Source organism: Myxine glutinosa, chromosome 6 (genome assembly GCF_964187855.1).
Source record: "Myxine glutinosa chromosome 6, kmMyxGlut1.1, whole genome shotgun sequence".
NCBI lineage: Eukaryota > Metazoa > Chordata > Myxini > Myxiniformes > Myxinidae > Myxine > Myxine glutinosa.
In genome coordinates, this window is record NC_136266.1 from 55,941,974 (window position 1) to 55,962,045 (window position 20,072).

Sequence of the window (20,072 nt, forward strand, 5' to 3'; positions counted from 1 at the left end):
GGTCAAAAGTTTTAGAACACCTCAATTTGTCCAGTTTTTATTGAAATTTATGCAGTTTAATGTCCAGTGAATAACCAGAAATGGTACAAAGGTAACCAGTAAACTGCTCGCGGATCAAAAAAAAAGTTTAGGTTAGCAAAAACGGGGAAATAATGTAAATTGCACAGTTATATTGTAAAAAAAAGGCCTTCTTCAGGGAACAAGTAATGGGTTAACAACTTACAGCTGTTCTGCAGCAATGTAAGTAAATTAAGCCTTGAAAGTTGTTGCAAACAATTCCTACAGGTATGGACGGGAGGAAGGGTATGACAACAGAAGACGAGATGGGATAAATCTGTGCATGAGAGAGAGCAGTTTGCTTTGGAAGAATTCCCAGGAAGAATTTATGTCAGAGGCAGTAGAGATGGGAGACCAGTCCAGATGATTGATGGCTGCTTGAAGACCGTGCCAGTTGGCCTGAGTGAAATGCCAGACTCGTCGACGCTGAGGAGGCTCTCTGAGAATGGTCAGAGAGATGTCCACTTTAACAAGCACATGATCAGATGAGCCGATTGGAGCAGAAGAAGAGCAGCAGACATTTTCAGGGAAGTTAGTCATAACCAAGTCCAGAAGAGAAGATGCTCCGTTGACTGAAATCCGGGTCGGGAAATTGACAGTTTGTGTCAGTCCCAGTGAGTCACAGAAGTCCTTTGCTGAAGAGCCATGGCTGGTGAGAGAGGTACCCACACCCAGCCAACTGGCATGGTGACAATTGAAATCACCACATATGAGGAAGAGAGAGTTGGGATGGGTAGATAGAAGTTGGTCCATATTCTCAGACAGCGAGATGTAGATGGAGTCATCACTGTTTGGTGGACGGTACAACACACATATGAACAAAAGGTGGGAGCGAAGGGGAAGCCGTAGCCAAAGGTATTCCTGGGGGTGAGGTGGAGAGAGGGCAGTGCAGGGCGAGTGAGGAAGAGAGTTTTTTATAAAGATAGCAACCCCACCTCCAGGACGAGGCTCAGGTCTATCATACCTGATAGGGAGTAACCTGGGAGAGATACCAAGGAATCAGAGACATCGTGAAGGAGGAAAGTTTCTGTTAAGCAGATCACGTCGGGTTTGTCAGAAGCAACCTGTATGGAGAGATCAGACATGTTTGAGCGAAGGCCCCGGATGTTTGAGGTCCATACTGTTAAGGAAGAGGAAGGGGGAGCATCGGATACAGAACAGGGGGGGGGGGGGAGCGGTAGGGTAAGATGTGGAAGAGGAGGAAGAGGTAGGGAGAGCTGTTGAAGGTGTGTCAGAGATTACAGAATAGCTCGGAGAAAGGGAAGGATGGGGCAGACAAAAGGTTTGATGGTGATTGGGAGAGGCGCAGTGAGGTGTTATTTGACGAGGGGGAAGAGCGAGGCAGAAGGTTGAGGGAGATGAAGGTGAAAGTTGGAAGGGGGAAGAAGTGGGGAGGACGCTTTGAGGGGGATGGGTGAGAGGGGAGTCTAGGAGGGGAGGAGTGAGGGAGAGTCTCGGAGGGGAGGAGTGTGGGGGGAGATTTGAAAGGAATGGGTGATTGGGAAGATTTGGAGGGGAGGGGCAAGGGGGAAGATTTGAAAGAGATGGATGATGGGGATGATTTGGAGGGGATGGGCAAGGGGGTAGATTTAGAGGGGAGGGGTGATGGGAAATGGGATTTTGGGGTGATGGGATTTTGAAAAATGTACGATTAATGGGAAACGAACATTTATTGCAAAATGAGTTTCTTGAGACATTCGAGTCAAAAATACGTTTGAGGACGCTGGAGGCAGGATGGAGTGCTGGAGAGTTTAGGGAATGAATGAAAGATGCACTATAAGAGATGGATTTTTTTTTTGGAATGAATGGATTTGGTGAGCAAGTCGAAAGCATCCTTTTATAGAAGAAGAAGAAAAAGGTGTTATAGAATATGACAGAATATAGGTCTTCAGGGTTCAGGTGAAACATTTTTTAACAACTTGATCACAAACAGCGTGGTCGAAGAATGAACGAACGAACAACTAAGAACGAATAAACGAATAAAAACGGAAGGAAATGTTTTTGGGTTTTTTTTTTGTTTTTTTTGAGATTTTAAAACAAGGAAGTATGGGATGAAAAGACCGTGAAAACAGAGACCGGAAAAAAATTTCAGCGTGATCGGAGAACCGCTGAGACAAAAACAAAGCCTAAAGCCAAGGTTGGACACAGTAGCCTAGTACTACACTTAGGCCTCAGAAAACACGATGAGAAAGACCGACGATTCTGTACACAGGTACAAAAAACCAACGCCAAGAATACTATTAAAGACACCCCAATAGGTACATACAAGACCAGTTTCGACAAAAACACAATTGTGAAAAGTTACTTAACTTCGAAAGCGAACGTGCATGGACAGCTTTGAAAAGACGAGACCTTCATTGTCAAACTTTAGTCTTGCCCTGATGTTCTTTCTGGACAGCAAAGGTTTCCTCCTGGCACACCTCCCATGTAGATCAAATTTGTGCAGCCTCTTTATAATGGTAGACTCGTGCACTTTGACATCAACAGTGGCAAGAGCTACCTGTAGGTCCCGTGATGACATTCTGGGGTTCTTGGAGACTTCTTTCAGCATCTTTCGGTCTGCTCTCGGGCTGAACTTGCTGGGGCGGCCTGGCCTGAACAAGTTGGCAGTTGTTTGGAATCTTTTCCACTTGTAGATGATCTTCCGGACAGTCGAATGATTGATTTCAAATTGTTTGGAGATCTTTTTAAATCCCTTCCCAGACGTGTAGGCATCTATAACCTTCTTTCCGAAGGCCTCAGAGAGCTCTTTTGATCTAGGCATGGTGACACCGCACACTTCACCAACAAAGAGCAAACCAAACGAAATGTCTGAGGTTTAAATTAGACAGGTTCCTCCAAGATCCTCTCTAACGATGTTCTAATCATTTGCACCTGTGCTGGTGCAGCTGTTTTTAATTTTAGGTATTTGAAGTAGTGATAAATGTAGGGGTGTACTTACTTTTTCCACATGCGAAATTTGCATTCATGTTTATTTAAATTATACAATGGACGACAAAATGTAAATGTTCCATGATATTTGTTATATTATATCACCTTTATCTATCAATATTGTTGAAATGAAGATCAAATAGCTGTATGTTGAAATATGTTGAAAAAGTCAAACCTTTACATGGGGTGTACTTACTTTTTCACGTGACTGTATGTATATGTGTGTGTGTGTATATATATATATATATATATATATATATATATATATATATATATATATATATATATATACACATACATATACACACACACACACACACACACACACACACACACACACACACATACATACATACATACATACATACATATATATATACACATACACACACACACACACACACACACACACACACACACACACACACACACACATACATACATACATACATACATATATATATATATATATATATATATATATATATATATATATATATAGTTACAGGGTCCTCCCCTATTTACCTGGTCTCGGTGACCTCCGAACCTCGAGGGGAGCCCCGGCAGAAAAATATGTTATCCTTGGGTGAAACCAATCAGATCATTAAGGAGACCACACCAAGGGTTATGAACGAACAAGGATATTTTCACAATCACAAACACATCAAGGGTGAATACATCAATTCACGATTACAATCACAATATTTAAGATGGTACCACCTTATATATCCCTCTAACCCAACTCACGGCACTTCCCCCAATGTCTCTGTACTCCTCCAAGGTGACGTCGAGTCGCTCCGGCGATCGTTGGATCAATGGCCGATCCAAGTCAATTGAGGCTTGGACGAGTGAAACCACCCCGAGATCACGTGATCCAGTTCCCGCACAATGGCGGTGGTATGGGCGCTTTCCAAAGACGCTGCAAACGTGCACGTACACCGTGCAGCCGCAAACCGCACCATCTCCTTCAAAGGCCGCTGGCGCGCACACACGTCCTCAGCAACCCCCACCCCCCCACCCCCCCCCCCCCCACCCCGGGGGAGGCGAAACCAGCGGAAGCGGCAACCTTATTCTGCGAACGATGCGCAACGCACGCGAGTCCCAATGGCGGCGGGCGTGTGCTTGAGGCGAGCTTATACGACGAGGGTTCATCCGAATCTGACGTCGATCTGACACGCAGATGTGAACAGTCCCAGCGATCACAACGCTGAAGGCAGGACTTCCTTTATCGGCTCAAAAGTTCCCTCGCGACGTTCCTTCGACAATGCTCGCTACGGAGCTTGACGTCACGCGTCTTCTTCAACTTTTTTTCCCCACGCCTCTCTCCTTCGCTCTACCTCTTCCGGTCTCAATCCGGATTTCCGGCCACATTTTACCATGAGCGCTTTTAAATCTTTTAACCACAACAACCCTTTCCCTTAAGTCACAATAAGCATAATATCTAGAATACTTCGAACCAACAACAATAATCATAACAACAATCATTCGGGCCGAATACGTAACACTTCCCCCCCTCAAGAAAGAAAGTTTGAACACAGCGAAAACTTTCTTTGCATGCAAACTTTAACAAAAAAAACAAAAGTAAACTCACAATCCAAAACATCAATTCCCGTGGGCAACAATTATCACATCTCAAAAATAAAGTAACAAAATTTCACACAACCCACAGAGATTTCCAAAGGTAATTCACTCTGGACAAAGCACCAGCAATGACATTGTCCCTGCCCTTTACATGTTCAATTTCCCGTTGGACTCCTGCAAAGCCAAACTCCATCTCATTACCCTCTGACTTTGACTGTCAGTTTCTTGTGAATGAAGGTTAAGGGGTTGATCAAAGATCCAAAGTTAAGCAACTCGATAGCACTTTTTCCGGGAGGCCAAGCCGAGTATTCACTACATGGACGCCTTTAGGAACGTGGAGTTCACGGTTAGTCCGGGGAGGAAAGTTCACTACATGGACGCCTTCAGGAACGTGGAGTTCACGGTTAGTCCGTGCAGGAAAGTTCACTACCTGGACGCCTTTAGAAACGTGGCGTTCACGGTTAGTCCATGTAGGAATCTGGGCTCCGCGGCTCAGCCGCATTCAGTGCTTCAACTTCTCCGGACTCCTAATAATTACGGTGGGACCACTTGTCACAGCAGTCACGGGAATAGCGGTCTCCTTCTCGGCCGCTACCCTGATAATCATTCTTTCGGGAGATGCCGTAACTCTGGCAGCCTCCATAGCAATATCGGCTGCGGCCACCAGCAAAACTACCGCCAAGTTGTCCTCTTCTGTAGACCCCTCGACGCCGACGAAATGCCTTCCCTACTGTTATGGTCCGACCCTCCAAATCCTTGCCATTCCAATTCTTCTCTGCCTCTTTGGCGTCCTTTGTGCTTGCAAACGTGACAAAGCCGAACCCTCTTGACTGTTGGGTTTCCCTGTCTTTTACCAACCGCACTTCCACAAGCGGTCCATATTTGTTGAAGACAGAGATCAGAACTTCTTCCTTTGTTTTGAAGTTCAGTCCCCCTACAAATAACTTGGTACTTTTGTCGCCATCCCTAACTGGTGTGGTGTTATTTTCCCTGCTGGGCTCTTTACCAACCCTCGGGTTACCATAAACTTGACCACCGGCCAAATCATTCCCGATAACCACAGATACTCCCTCTACAGGAAGAGTGGCTTGTAAACCTATGGTGACCGGTCCTGACACCAAATCAGACTCTAGATTGATGACATGAAGGGGAGCGCTAACCCAGCCACCGATCCCTTATAACCGAACACTATCACCAGTTGCTGTACTCTCTGACAATGGCAAAATGCCTTCAAGCATTAAGGATTGATGTGCTCCTGTGTCCCTCAATACCCTAACAGGTCTTGGGTTAGTCGAGTCGCCCTCCAGTGAGACAAACCCCTCATAAATAAATGGTTGGTAACTCTTCTGTGGGCGATTTCTCACGTTTGCCATCGCATTCGGAGTTGTACTAGTCGGACTCCGCTCCTGATTTTCCTTTCCCAAAGCATGACAGTGGGACATCAAGTGTCCTGGTTTATGGCAAAAAGCGCAAGTAGGCCCGGAGGAGAACCTCGTGGTCTGCCTCGAGGCCCACGGAGGATACGTCTGCCTTGAAACCGTTGACTTCTGACCTCTAGAAGTCGTGATATCAGAGTGGTCCTCCTCTCGAGGCCACCCCCATGAATTTTCGTTCTCCGCCCCTGCCGTACCATAGCTTCCCTGGCTAAGTCTAGGCGAGAAGTTAAGGTTGAACCTCATCCTGTGGGTTAAGGCATAGTCATCTGCCTGCCATGGTCGCTGCCTCATACAACTTTGGTATTTTCCTTTCCTCCAGGTGTATTTTAATGTCCTCGTGGACACACTGTTGGAATTCCTCCACCAGGATCAATTGTCGCAATAGTTCGAAGTCTTTCCCAACTCCTTTTGAATCGCACCACCTATCAAACATGGTTTCTTTCAATCTGGCAAACCATGTGGGTCTCATTCTCCCTCCTCCTGGCATTCCGGAATTTTTGCCGGTAAGCTTCCGGGACCAATTCATAGGCTTTGAGAATGTGTTTCTTCAATACCTCGTAATCTGCACATTGGTCAATCGGTAAAGCCGAATAAATCTCTTGAGCTTTACCCACCAGAACACTTTGCACTAGTATGGAGCAGTACTCCTCAGGCCAGTTTAACTGTCCAGCCACTTTCTCAAAGTGTGGAAAAAACTTGGCTACCTCCTTCTCATTGAAGGGTGGGACCAGCCTCACATGTCTGCCAACATCCCAGGTGTTCTGACTAGGTGTCGAACCAGTCAGCAGGGATGGTACCTCTCCCTTTCTCTCATTAACTCCAGCTCCTTGACTTTAATTTCCTGCTGACGTGCCAATTCACGGTCCTTTAACTCCCTTTCGGCTCTTCTCTCCTCTGCTTAGAGGTCTCTTTCCACTCTCCTTTCCTCTGTTTTTTTGTCTTCTAACCTTTCCTGGAGTTCTCTTTCCAGTGCTTTTTCCCTTTCCTGGCTCCGTAATTGCATCTCAAGTTTCCAGAGCTCCACATTTTCTTGTTCTTCTGGTAACCAATCCCAGGCTACCTCTTCCCATGCTTTTAATCCCACCATAGATTGCATCACCACTGTCTGCAACTCTGCCTTCTTCATATTAGTTCAGACCTCCAAGCTAAAATGTTTGGCCAATTTCCAGAGGTCTGATTTTACTAACGCTCTGAACTGTGCTTCACTTGGGGTCACCGTAAACTTCTCTGCGTCAAACGCCATAGTGACTACTGGTAACACCTGTTAACCTTCACACAAGAACTTTCTAACAAACAAAAACAAAAGTATTATTATTTTATGTTGTTGTTGTTTGTTTTTGGAAAAAATTTGGGAATGTTGGAAAAAGTTCCAAACTTGGGAATTCTTTCCCAGACTAAATTTAGGAATTTTTTTAGATCCCGGATGCAGACCCAATTGCGAATCCACGAATATCAATTGGACGAGCCCCCAATTTCTGTTACGGGGTCCTCCCCTATTTACCTGGTCTCGGTGACCTCCGAACCTTGAGGGGAGCCCCGGCAGAAAAATATGTTATCCTTGGGTGAAACCAATCAGATCATTAAGGAGACCACACCAAGGGTTATGAACGAACAAGGATATTTTCACAATCACAAACACATCAAGGGTGAATACATCAATTCACGATTATAATCACAATATTTAAGATGGTACCACCTTATATATCCCTCTAACCCAACTCACGGCACTTCCCCCAATGTCTCTGTACTCCTCCAAGGCGACGTCGAGTCGCTCCGACGATCGTTGGATAAATGGCCAATCCAAGTCAATTGAGGCTTGGACGAGTGAAACCACCCCGAGATCACGTGATCCAGTTCCCGCACAATGGCTGTGGTATGGGCGCTTTCCAAAGATGCTCCAAACGTGCACGTACACCGTGCAGCCGCAAACCACACCATCTCCTTCAAAGGCCGCTGGCGCGCACACACGTCCTCGGCAACCCCCCCCCCCCCCAGGGAAGGCGAAACCAGCGGACGCGGCAACCTTATTCTGCGAACGACACGCAACGCGCGTGAGTCCCAATGGCGGCGGGCGTGTGCTTGAGGCGAACTTATACGACGAGGGTTCATCCAAATCCGACGTTGATCTGACACGCAGATGTGAACAGTCCCAGCGATCACAACGCTGAAGGCAGGACTTCCTTTATAGGATCAAAAGTTCCCTCGCGACGTTCCTTCGACAATGCTCGCTACGGAGCTTGACGTCATGCGTCTTCTTCAACTTTTTTTCCCCACGCCTCTCTCCTTCGCTCTACCTCTTCCGGTCTCAATCCGGATTTCCGGCCACATTTTAGCATGAGCGCTTTTAAATATTTTAACCACAACAACCCTTTCCCTTAAGTCACAATAAGCATAATATCTAGAATACTTCGAACCAACAACAATAATCATAACAACAATCATTAGGGCCGAATACGTAACAATATATATATATATATATATATATATATATATATATATATATATATATATATATATGTTGTTGTGGTTTTTAGAACCCTCCACTTTGTAAATATCTGTAATATTCCCTTATAAATAATCCCCTGTAAATATTCCCATTTTTGGTGTAAAGGTCAAAGGTCACACCCGAGTTAGGCCACGAGCAACACGTAGCACACCATAGGCTTCTTCTTTAGTTATTTCATTAGTATGTGTTTCAGGTAAGGATCTGTTTCCAATAGTTGAATCTGCGTTGTATTAATCAAATAACCTAGGCCCCTTCTCAAATTCCCATTCCATTCATTTTGCGGCGTAATCTGCCCTCCAAATCATATTGCGCTACTCTACCAGCCGCAGCCGCCTCAGCGTTCGCTGCCTTTTGGTTTGTTCCTGCCCGCTGCCATAAGCCTCGTGGCAGAGTGGGAGAAGAATGGAGGAGCGGCCAGGAACATAGGCGTGGCCCCATCAATGCGTCACGAAGGGAGGTACCGATGAACCCTCACGACCAATCCGGGCCGAGGCGTGTTCACCGGTAGGCGGAGCGAAGCGGACGCGGCTTGATACGCGAGGCTTGTAATAAAAGTGCTGCCGCGGACTACTTCGGCAGATGCGGGGGGGATGAGCGAATGATCGGCAGACACCAAGAGAACTGCGCAAGGGAAGCCCTTTGATGAGGAACTGCGCAGATCGTTTGATACGAACTGCCGTTGGTTTGGAGAGTGTTCGGCACGCTATACATACGCGGCATTCCAGCCCCTCGCATATGTAAGGTCCGGTCACGCGCCGACGATACGCAAAGCTGCCTGCCGTTCTTCGCCCGCGGACCCAAAGCCTGGACGGATCCCATCGCCTGGAACCATCTGCCTGGACCTTCCTCCCCTACCAGCAACCATTCTGTGTGAGTCTGTCTGTTTGTCCTGGGGTCGTGATAAGTTAAGACTGTTTAGATAAGCTTGCCCTATGTCCTTTTATTTCCTTCTTCTTGAATATTCCCTTCTTTCGTTTCCTCTTTTAGTGTAGTAAATAAACCATATTTGTTCTTCCTTCACCCTTCTTATTCTTTGGTTTCTCTCATCCGATCGCTTGCATCCTGTCCCCAATTGAGTACCTGTGGCACGATTAGAACCGCTCAGAATCGGGTTCGTTTTATTGCTAACGGCTCAAGCTTCGGATTGCTAAACCGCTCGGCAATCTTCCATCTTGTCTGTGGCTCGGGCAGAAGTATCGTCCTGCTTTGCAGAGAGGTTGGTGAAGGTATCTGGGACTCCATTGACCAGTCACCCTGGTCAATCTCAACCCCGCAAAGGAGCGCGATATCTCTCAGGACCGGAGACGGACAGCTTAACAAGACAAGGGGATTAACCCCCCTTTGCTAACGGGAGTGCCGTACTCTGAGATCCGCAACAATATATATATATATATATATATATATATTGTTACAGACGTGGCTTGGATGTTATTTACCGAGCGGTTTTATGGTATGACCACGTCTGCACAAGTTACCCCGATTGCACCCGGGGTTGACTAATCGCGCTATGCTAGACCAATGAAGGAAAAAGAAGACACACGGCTGGAATTAATACGACACGACACCAGGGATACGGTTCTCAAAGGTTGTTATTACAATAATGCGGAAGGTTTAGATTACAGGGACAAGAGGGAAACATAGGAAGGTGGGCACTTAAACACACTTATATTAACCCCAACGGACGACAGATAAACGGGACAAGGCTCACTCACACGGGGTTTGATTGCAACGAAAGCGGGTAGCGATCGCTCCAGGTGCACCTGGAGCTCAGGGCAGGATCACGTACGGTCCAGTTTAAGAGATGCGGTGGAGGTATTGCAGCGCTCGAGGGGTGGCGACTTCTCTCTCCAGGCTGGGGGCGCATCTGACGTCACATCCGGCGCGGGGCCGCGTATATCCGGCGGGGAGTGACACGCCCTCGGCTCGTTAGCTCCGCCTCGTGGAATCGGCACGTTGCTTCTCATTGGGTGCGTGCGGGGGGGGGTTACTGGCTCCGCCCCTGACGAGGAGCTGACAGCCAGCCCCTTCGGGGTAACCCCGTGGAGCGCATGGTCTGGAGCTAATCGAGCCGGTGTGAGGACGCATCCTCCCCCGCTCCGCCGCCATCTCCTCTGTTGTTGTTGTAATTGTTGTTGTAGTTGTTGTTATTGTTGTTGTTTGGGGAAGAAGATGGGAGGAGGTATGGGAAAGGTCCTAAACTCACTACTGATGCCATATAATCACATTCTGGTGCAACGAAGAGTCATAATTAATGGAGACGAGGCCTTAACTGACATAGAATAAGAATAACTAGGAAGATGTCCGAAAGTTGTCTACCTGTGGTGCGGTGGACCTGGGCACGACATTTAATGGGGGAATAAGGGGAAGGTCGGCTCTACTGATTGTTATTTACATGCAATGGGACTAGGGAATGGGGGATTGGGGAAAGTTGGGGAGTATTGGAGAAAATAGGGGAATATTTACAAGCGGATATGGAGGCCAAATTCCATATTCGCAACATTGCACCCTTCTCTACCCTCGGGGCGTCCCGACCCGATAAATTTTTACCTACTTTAGTGTGGCACGCAATGTAGTTCCCTCTACTATTAACTCTACCCTGAGTGCGACAGTTTTACAGATATTCACAAATGAGTAAATATGTCCCCCTGCGACGTTGCACCCTTCTCCTCACAGAAACACACCCACAGGATAACCGAATCCGGAAAGAATTCTCAAACTAAACATACAGCCGGTAGGGAGCATTATTTACACGACTACGCTGCTATTTACACTACGATCCAGGACCTGTTTTTGGAGGAACACATGCAGATGTTATGCATAGAGAGAGCGCGCTTGCCAGCATCGATACACCAACCCACGAGTGCTCTGTGGCCGACGGCCTTTAATAACGTGCAGAGCACCCTTCCCGAGCATCAAAAGCACCACCCCACCACCAATCGGTGCAGTCACCATTGTTCATTGGAATAAAAATAAATTCGACAACCCCTAACCCTGCAGGTGTCTCTTGCTCTTCTTGTGGTGCACTTGGTGTTAATTAACAGTGGTTCACCTTTATGGCATAGGTGCCACGTTGACCCATAGGTCCTTCCACGGGTGGTGCTTGGCCGCAAAAGAGCTGCGGTCCATTGTGGGTGGCCACAAACATTGCGGTCCATATGGTGTATCGATCCAGGCAGCCAACAGCGAAAGTGCAGGCCCACAACTGCGTAGCCAGCACCTCTCTCTCCTCTCTCTCTACCCCAAAGCCAGATCCTCGGAGGTGGGAGACAAAAGAAGAAACAAGTGAGTAAGGTGGTAAGGGCGCAAAAGTGCACGCAATATAAGGTAATGCACACTGGGGGCACATGGGAACCAGGTGAGACAGGTACGTTCCTATCGTACGCCCCCCCCCCACCAGGTAACCTACATGGCCCCTCCCTTACCCCTTACTGTATCCACAAAACACAACACTACCCATAAACATCTACTTTACAAATCAACAAACATCCCTACTGTCTTCCCCGTTCCTCCCATAAACCAAATTCGTCTTCTCTCCCTCCTAACCAATCAAATTTGCCATTTTCAACTCTCATCAAAATTTGCCATCTCCAACTCAACATCATAATTTGCCATTACCAATTCATCATCAGTCCCTCCTAGGGAGGGAGAGATGGAATCACCCCAATGTCTCATCCACGTCGTGATGCGTCTCACAAATCCACACAGCGATTCATCTCCTGCAACAAAACAAAGAAAACACAGGTGTGGAGTCATCATCATCACCACAGGTAAGTGGCTGCGTATGGTGCGACAGGTTCTTCAATCCTAACTATTTCCTAAATGACTTTAACAACTTTACACCACCCGGGGTCTTCCTCCGGCCAAACCATTGGCCCTCTTACACTATGGGTTCTAAAAACCAATTCCCATTGGCCAAACTGTGGTGCTCTTCAATTTGGGGTCTCACTCCCCCGATTCATCTCCCGGTGCCCTCGTACAATTTCTGGGCTGTGGCGTGTACCTCTCCCAGTGGGTCTACCCACCTGCACCCCTCCACCACTGCAGTTGCCTCCGAGCTTACCTGCTCCTTACCCTAACCTATCTACCTGGGGAAGGCCCTCTGGCGCTCTCCCCACTCCGTGCCCTCTCTGGCACTGGGCTGCCCGATCCACACCCGGGATCCTCAGGCACCCACTCACAACTACCGGCTCCCAGAGCCCACCTGCGGCCTCACCTGGCCGACATCCTCACAGTGGTGGAGTGCCCAACCAACTACACACACTAACAGGCTACACGCCCAGCCATTTCCACAACACTAATGCACCCATTCACAACACCATTCTGCAACCGCACCACAAATGCCAATATCCAACCGCAATTTACCTGCACCCTCTACCTAACACTTACACTACCCGCCCCGGGTACTCGTGAAAGGGGTCCACTCTTCCCCCATCCACACCTTCGCACCATGCACACCACTCCGTACCACTCACTCCAACTCTCTCCACCCACCTGTACCTGCACACCTGTACTCTCACACCTGGTGCCACCTGCACCCTTCTCTCCCCAAGCGCATTCGCGCTGATCCACACACTCACTACTCATACACTGCTCCACACACCTGTCCAATTGCACACCTGTGCAATCACACCTGTTCCATCCTCACACACACGGCATCATCTCAGCTAACTACTCCCTTCTGAAACTTGCGCTTCCCAGTCGTCCCTTTAAACTATTGCGCTCCCTCGTCATTATCATCCATACTAATCTACCTGCGTCCCCACTACAGGTATCAGTCACTAACTAATCTTGACGTCACCTACTGTCACCTTCTAGGGCCCTATTGATATAACCTAACCCACCCGGGCTAGTTTTCACTGCCATACACCCCATAAGCTATTGCTCCTTTGCCCCCACCACATGGGAAAGGATGGTGGATTTGCCATCCCACCACATCGGGGGTCTCTCACTATCAATTTTGCACATCAAATTTCAATAAATCAAAAATTTGCCAATCACTGCCCATCATCTGCCAATCCCTTGCCAATCATCAAATTTTGCTTTTCTCTAATTTTTGGGTCCAAAACACTAACCTCATCACCCAGTCTACTCACTAATACCTCTCGGTGCGCCAATCCCTGTCCAAAGCCCGGCTTCGTAAAGCCAAGCAATGGATGCTGGTTGTTCTGTGCCAGTGGCTGGCTGCATCCTGCCTTCGGTGCAGGGAAGGAGGTTTACCCGGCCCGAGATCCCACGCACCTTCTCGGCACGGAACCATCCAATGTCCCGATCTCGACCTGCCGGAATTCCTCAACAAAAAGTGGTCGCCATGACGACTCTTTCTATCGGGCCGCCCGCTCCGCCTAGTGGAGCACGGACGCGGCCGTTCAAAGCGAGGCCCGGCACGCACCGAGGGCCTGCTTCGGCTAAAAGTCGCTCTAACCTCTAACCCGTTTAATGTCGATGCTTCACCTGCATGCTTACACCCCGAAGCCCGTTCCTTGCTCACACATCCAGCCGTGCCCATGCTCCTCGTACCTTTCCTTACACACCCAGGTACACCCATTCCACTCACAGCCTTGGTCACACACCTGACCACCGAACACTTTGGCACACATTCGTTGGTCGCACACCTCACCAAAACACCGCTTCGCGCCCCCTCCTCTGTCACCTCCTCTGTGACAATCACAGGTGTGCTCTCATTCGCACACCCAACCACGTGCCTCACTACCAACTCCAGCGTGCATTCCCACTCACGCTCTACCATTCCAGGTGTACATCCTTCCATCCCAGGTGTACATCCTCGCTCACCTGTCACAACCAGCTCACTCTCCTTGTCACTCTCACTACTCTCACCTCCACTCGTGACAACGCACTCACCCTTACTCTTGACAGCACACTCTTTCCCCATGCACCTGTCCGTCACACACCTTTCTCGCGCACACTCCTGCGCACACTCTCCCGTCACACCCTCTGTAACACTCACCACAGGTGGACACTCTTCCTTACTTCTGACAGCGCACTCTTTCCTCATGCACCTGTCCGTCACACACCTTTCTCGCGCACACTCCTGCGCACACTCTCCCGTCACACCCTCTGTAACACTCACCACAGGTGGACACTCTTCCTTACTTCTGACAGCGCACTCTTTCCTCATGCACCTGTCCGTCACACACCTTTCTCGCGCACACTCCTGCGCACACTCTCCCGTCACACCCTCTGTAACACTCACCACACCACGCTTCCATGTGCTCCCTCGCACACGCGCTACGACCGACTCATTCTCGCCAACACCCTCACTCCTGGGCACACACTTTTTCCTCACACACCCCAGAGTCGGACTTTCTCGCACACCTCCTCTTTCGCACACCAGACCTGTCGCACACTTCACCAACGGCCTCTCACGAACACCCGGGTCTATCTCGACCCCCAAGCTTCTTAAATCCCCTGGCGCATCATACGCACGACCATATTGGTCACCACTTACACCGGGTCCTCTTCCTCTTCGCTTCTCCTCCATCACCTGCGAATCCCTCATCCGGTTAATGAGCACATCATCACGATCCAAACACAGACTTTGGACCAATTCTTTTACTTCCTCTTTTATCTCTTTGTTATCCCCTCTCCGTCGCTTCTTAATTTCGCTCATCCCTTCTTCCACTTCTTCTAGTTTCTGCTTCACCTCTTTTATGTCCCGGTACGTCTCCTCAAGCTCATCCTCTAAGGCTACCTTGACCGTTTCCAGGTGCGTCCTCACCTGCCGGTCCTTCGTCTCCATTACCTCTATCACCTCGTCCAACCTCGTTGTCAGTCCCTCACGTACCATCTGACATTCCCTCTTTGTCGCTATCAAGTCGTTTTTTATGTCGTTTTGTGTCGCTTTTAAACCTCCTAATACCGCAGTGTTCCTTTGAACCTGCTCCACTAACTCCGTCTGTCCCACCGTCAGCTGCTCCACCTCCTGCGTCAGGTCCTCTATGCCCCCTTGTAACTTTACAGTCCCCTTTCTCACCTCCTTCTCCATGCGCTCCTTACAGTGCCTCACCTCCTCGCGCACTCCTCCGACCTCCTCACTCACTCCTCTTCTGATCTCCTCTCCCATCACTTGCATCTCCTGCCCAGATGCCACCCTCATCTGCTCCATTTCCTCCCTGTGAGCATCCAGTTTGGTTTCTACCCCCATTCTGACCCCCTCTATCTGCTGCTCCATTTGTTTAACTTCCCTTTCCGCTTGGTCCCTCATGTCCCTCAATTTGCCTTCCATACTGTTTTCTAACCCCTCTAACCCATTTTTCACTCCCTCTATCTGATTCTCTTGAGCGGCCATTCTGTTTTCTACCCCCGTTAACCCCTCCTGTATTTCCCCTAATCTATCGTCTAATTTCCCAAATTTCATGTCTAATCCCTTAAAATTATTGTCTAATCCCTTAAAATTATTGTCTAATCCCTCACTGGTACCCCTCGCTTCGTCCCTCATTACCCCCATTTGGCCCTCTAATCGCCCACTATTAACCCTCATTTGCTCACTCTGAGCATCCATCCGGTTCCCCATTACCCCCAATTGCTCACTCTGAGCATCCATCCGGCCCTCCAATCGCTCACTATTCTGGGCCATAAGGGCCTTCATTTGTATAAAAAAAAGTTCCAATCTTCCCAGCGGCGCTACTTCGGTCGCGGGCACGGTGACCAGCGAGGCGCCATTTTGCGCGCCCGCTTCTTCGTGCGTGACGGCGCTATTTTGCGAACCTGCCGCCCTCACTGCTTCGCTCTCCTCCTGTCCCTCATTTTGGTCCTGGATCGACCCTACCTCACTCTCCTTTACCGGACCCCAGCTGTCTTGATCCGCCATAGCGCGACTTTCAAAATTCGGTTTTTATTTTTTATTTTCGTAAAACAAATTGAAATTTCGCCGTTATAATTTCGCGCGGGAAACGCGCTCCGAATCGATTTTCCCTCCCAAAATTTGGGCCTAACTAATTTAGTCCCGGGTTCGAATTCCACTCCTCGACACCAATTGTTACAGACGTGGCTTGGATGTTATTTACCGAGCGGTTTTATGGTATGACCACGTCTGCACAAGTTACCCCGATTGCACCCGGGGTTGACTAATCGCGCTATGCTAGACCAATGAAGGAAAAAGAAGACACACGGCTGGAATTAATACGACACGACACCAGGGATACGGTTCTCAAAGGTTGTTATTACAATAATGCGGAAGGTTTAGATTACAGGGACAAGAGGGAAACATAGGAAGGTGGGCACTTAAACACACTTATATTAACCCCAACGGACGACAGATAAACGGGACAAGGCTCACTCACACGGGGTTTGATTGCAACGAAAGCGGGTAGCGATCGCTCCAGGTGCACCTGGAGCTCAGGGCAGGATCACGTACGGTCCAGTTTAAGAGATGCGGTGGAGGTATTGCAGCGCTCGAGGGGTGGCGACTTCTCTCTCCAGGCTGGGGGCGCATCTGACGTCACATCCGGCGCGGGGCCGCGTATATCCGGCGGGGAGTGACACGCCCTCGGCTCGTTAGCTCCGCCTCGTGGAATCGGCACGTTGCTTCTCATTGGGTGCGTGCGGGGGGGGTTACTGGCTCCGCCCCTGACGAGGAGCTGACAGCCAGCCCCTTCGGGGTAACCCCGTGGAGCGCATGGTCTGGAGCTAATCGAGCCGGTGTGAGGACGCATCCTCCCCCGCTCCGCCGCCATCTCCTCTGTTGTTGTTGTAATTGTTGTTGTAGTTGTTGTTATTGTTGTTGTTTGGGGAAGAAGATGGGAGGAGGTATGGGAAAGGTCCTAAACTCACTACTGATGCCATATAATCACATTCTGGTGCAACGAAGAGTCATAATTAATGGAGACGAGGCCTTAACTGACATAGAATAAGAATAACTAGGAAGATGTCCGAAAGTTGTCTACCTGTGGTGCGGTGGACCTGGGCACGACATTTAATGGGGGAATAAGGGGAAGGTCGGCTCTACTGATTGTTATTTACATGCAATGGGACTAGGGAATGGGGGATTGGGGAAAGTTGGGGAGTATTGGAGAAAATAGGGGAATATTTACAAGCGGATATGGAGGCCAAATTCCATATTCGCAACAATATATATATATATATATATATATATATATATATGTATATATATATATATATATATATATATACACGGGCATACATACATACATACATACATACATACATACATACATACATATACATACATACTGACATACATATACGGACATTCACACGTAGATACATACATACATACATATGTACATACATACATACATACATACTGACATACATACATACATACTGACATACATATACGGACATACATACATAGATACATACATAGATACATACATACATATGGACATACAGACATACATACAGACAAACGTTGTTCCAGACAGCATTGCCCTACAGGCTATTCCGTAAAAATTAAAGGTTGTACAGGCTTGTGCAAAAAGTCTGCAAAACCTTTTTACTGTGCATGTTTATATTATTTCCTTTGGTGTCCGTTGATTCCTAAATCTGACAGCGGTCATTTAACGTTGATATCAATAAGTGTTTCTGAAACATGCAATATAGAGTATAACTATATTGATGTACAATTTTGAACAGATTACATGATAATTTCATCAAAACGGTAACTGACCCCCTACATTACAGGGTTAAGTGCAGTTTGACTCTTGGAACCCCCAAAGGACATATTGCTCGTAGTGGAGACAGAAATGTGTATGAGCACTTAATTAATGAAACACAAATCCTTACTGTTATTAGTCCAGACGAATCTGCAGCTTTTAATTTTGTCTGACAGTAAAACCCTGCAGCCTATTATAGCACGCATGGCCAATCCTCGGCCTATCCTGGCCTAAAGATGGTACCCTGATAGCTCAGATGGTTGCATTCTCGCATCGGCATCGGCAGATTTTACATCCGATTATCGTGGAGTTGGATTTGACTCAAACTGCCGCCCCGATGTGGTGTTGGCAGGAGCAGACGCAGAGCCCGTGGTCACATCTGCAGCCAAGTGGATGCGAAAAGCTTTCAGGACATCTTTCCCCAAAGGGTAAGGCCTTTGAGCTGGTGCCATGACCATATACAGACCCTGCCAATATATTAAGCCAAGTGAGATGCGGATGTTAAGATGTAAGCGATGTAAACAGACAGGTGAAGTAAATTGTGTGCGAAGGCTACAAGGGTGTTAGAAGGTGAAATGGCTTTTCCGGGATAAAGATTTCTTTGTATGTCCTGATAATGATCAGTATGGCGGACTGATTATTCATCCACCAAGGACAGATGGAGCATTCTACAAGTGAAGCTTTTAAGCAAGAGATATATAACCTCATGTGATGTGAAGAAGATATATTCCTGGTCACTATTGGTCAACATCACCTCTTCAGTAACTTGAGACCCCAAGATGAAACCCATGCGACACGCCGCTTCTACTACTGGATCCAGGCAAGAGGCCACTAAAGAGGGTCCAGTTATGCACAGGGTACTTGTGCGTGGGATGTGAAGCAAGATATCGGAGGGGAACTTGCGGAAAGCAGAGGTTTAACAGGGAGATCAAAATCAATGGCTTCTAGGGCAAAGGCAACAAGGGCGTGGGGGCGAAGGCTGTGAAAAATAGAGTTGGCTTAGAAAGAGGGAACGAAGGCCATTGGCTTGTGTGAAGGAGAAGCTGGAAAAGCATAAACAAACAAAGATGACAACTGGGAAACATTAGGATCGGGTGACGACTGTCACAATGATTTACATTGATCACCCATTACTGGCCGAATTTTGACCCGCACCCCGTAACCCCAACCCCAACCCTAACCCTAACCCTAACAACCCCCTCACATATTATTGTATCTAACTCATGAAACTGTCCCATTCCTCTAAGAGATGCCACCATGGCATTGAAGAGCTAAGAACCATTTATCATACCTACTTATGTCTGCCAGTTTTTGTGAAAATGATCCATCCATGGTGGTCAAAATCAGAATTTCAATCATCGTGACGTATCTTTTCATCTAATTTGCTCAATTTCCGAGTTTGGTTTTGCTAGATTTATCTAATGTTTCGGAGATGTCATTTCCTATCCGTATGAAAGGGGCTTTATGTACATCGGTGTCCTTAGAGCATGCAGGGAGCTTCCGCACAGGAGCGTTTACAAAAACAGGGCGACAGCACGGCGGCCTTTACTAGAATCCTAGAACCGGCATCACGCCTAAGGCAGCTGCGTTTCGGGGGGCCTGCGATCGGCTATCCGACCGTGCACCCGGGAACTTTATCAAAGTTCATCGCATTCCTGAGGCCACCCACAAGAGGCTCAACCACAACGAGCCGATAGCATGCAGCCACGCGCCCCTGGCCCACCACTGATTTGACAGAGTTTCGGAAACTTCCAACGCCCGGTACATCAGGCCACAAAATCTGCCTGCTTGCAAGCTTGTGTGATGTCCATACCTAAGGGGCTGGTTCCATCACTTGTAACTGGAGTAAGTTCAACTCCCAGGAGGGGTACTGTTGCTGCACAGGGCGAGACGAGCATGCTGTAAGGATTACATCATGATTCGACC

The 20,072-nt window shown here is 48.1% G+C and overlaps 1 protein-coding gene across 13 annotated transcripts in view; it reads right to left on the reverse strand.

Annotated features, from left to right (window-relative positions):
- Positions 1 to 20,072, reverse strand: part of LOC137429802 (myocyte-specific enhancer factor 2C) — a 214,021-nt gene that overhangs the window by 57,319 nt on the left and 136,630 nt on the right. For 9 of the 13 annotated variants that reach the window (XM_078779861.1, XM_078779865.1, XM_078779868.1 and 6 more), the window contains one exon: positions 19,960 to 20,022. The exons of the other annotated variants lie outside the window; for them this stretch is intronic. In XM_078779861.1, the coding sequence (XP_078635987.1) occupies positions 19,960 to 20,022 (63 nt within the window). The remainder of the gene's footprint in view (positions 1 to 19,959; positions 20,023 to 20,072) is intronic. 13 annotated transcript variants of the gene reach the window in all.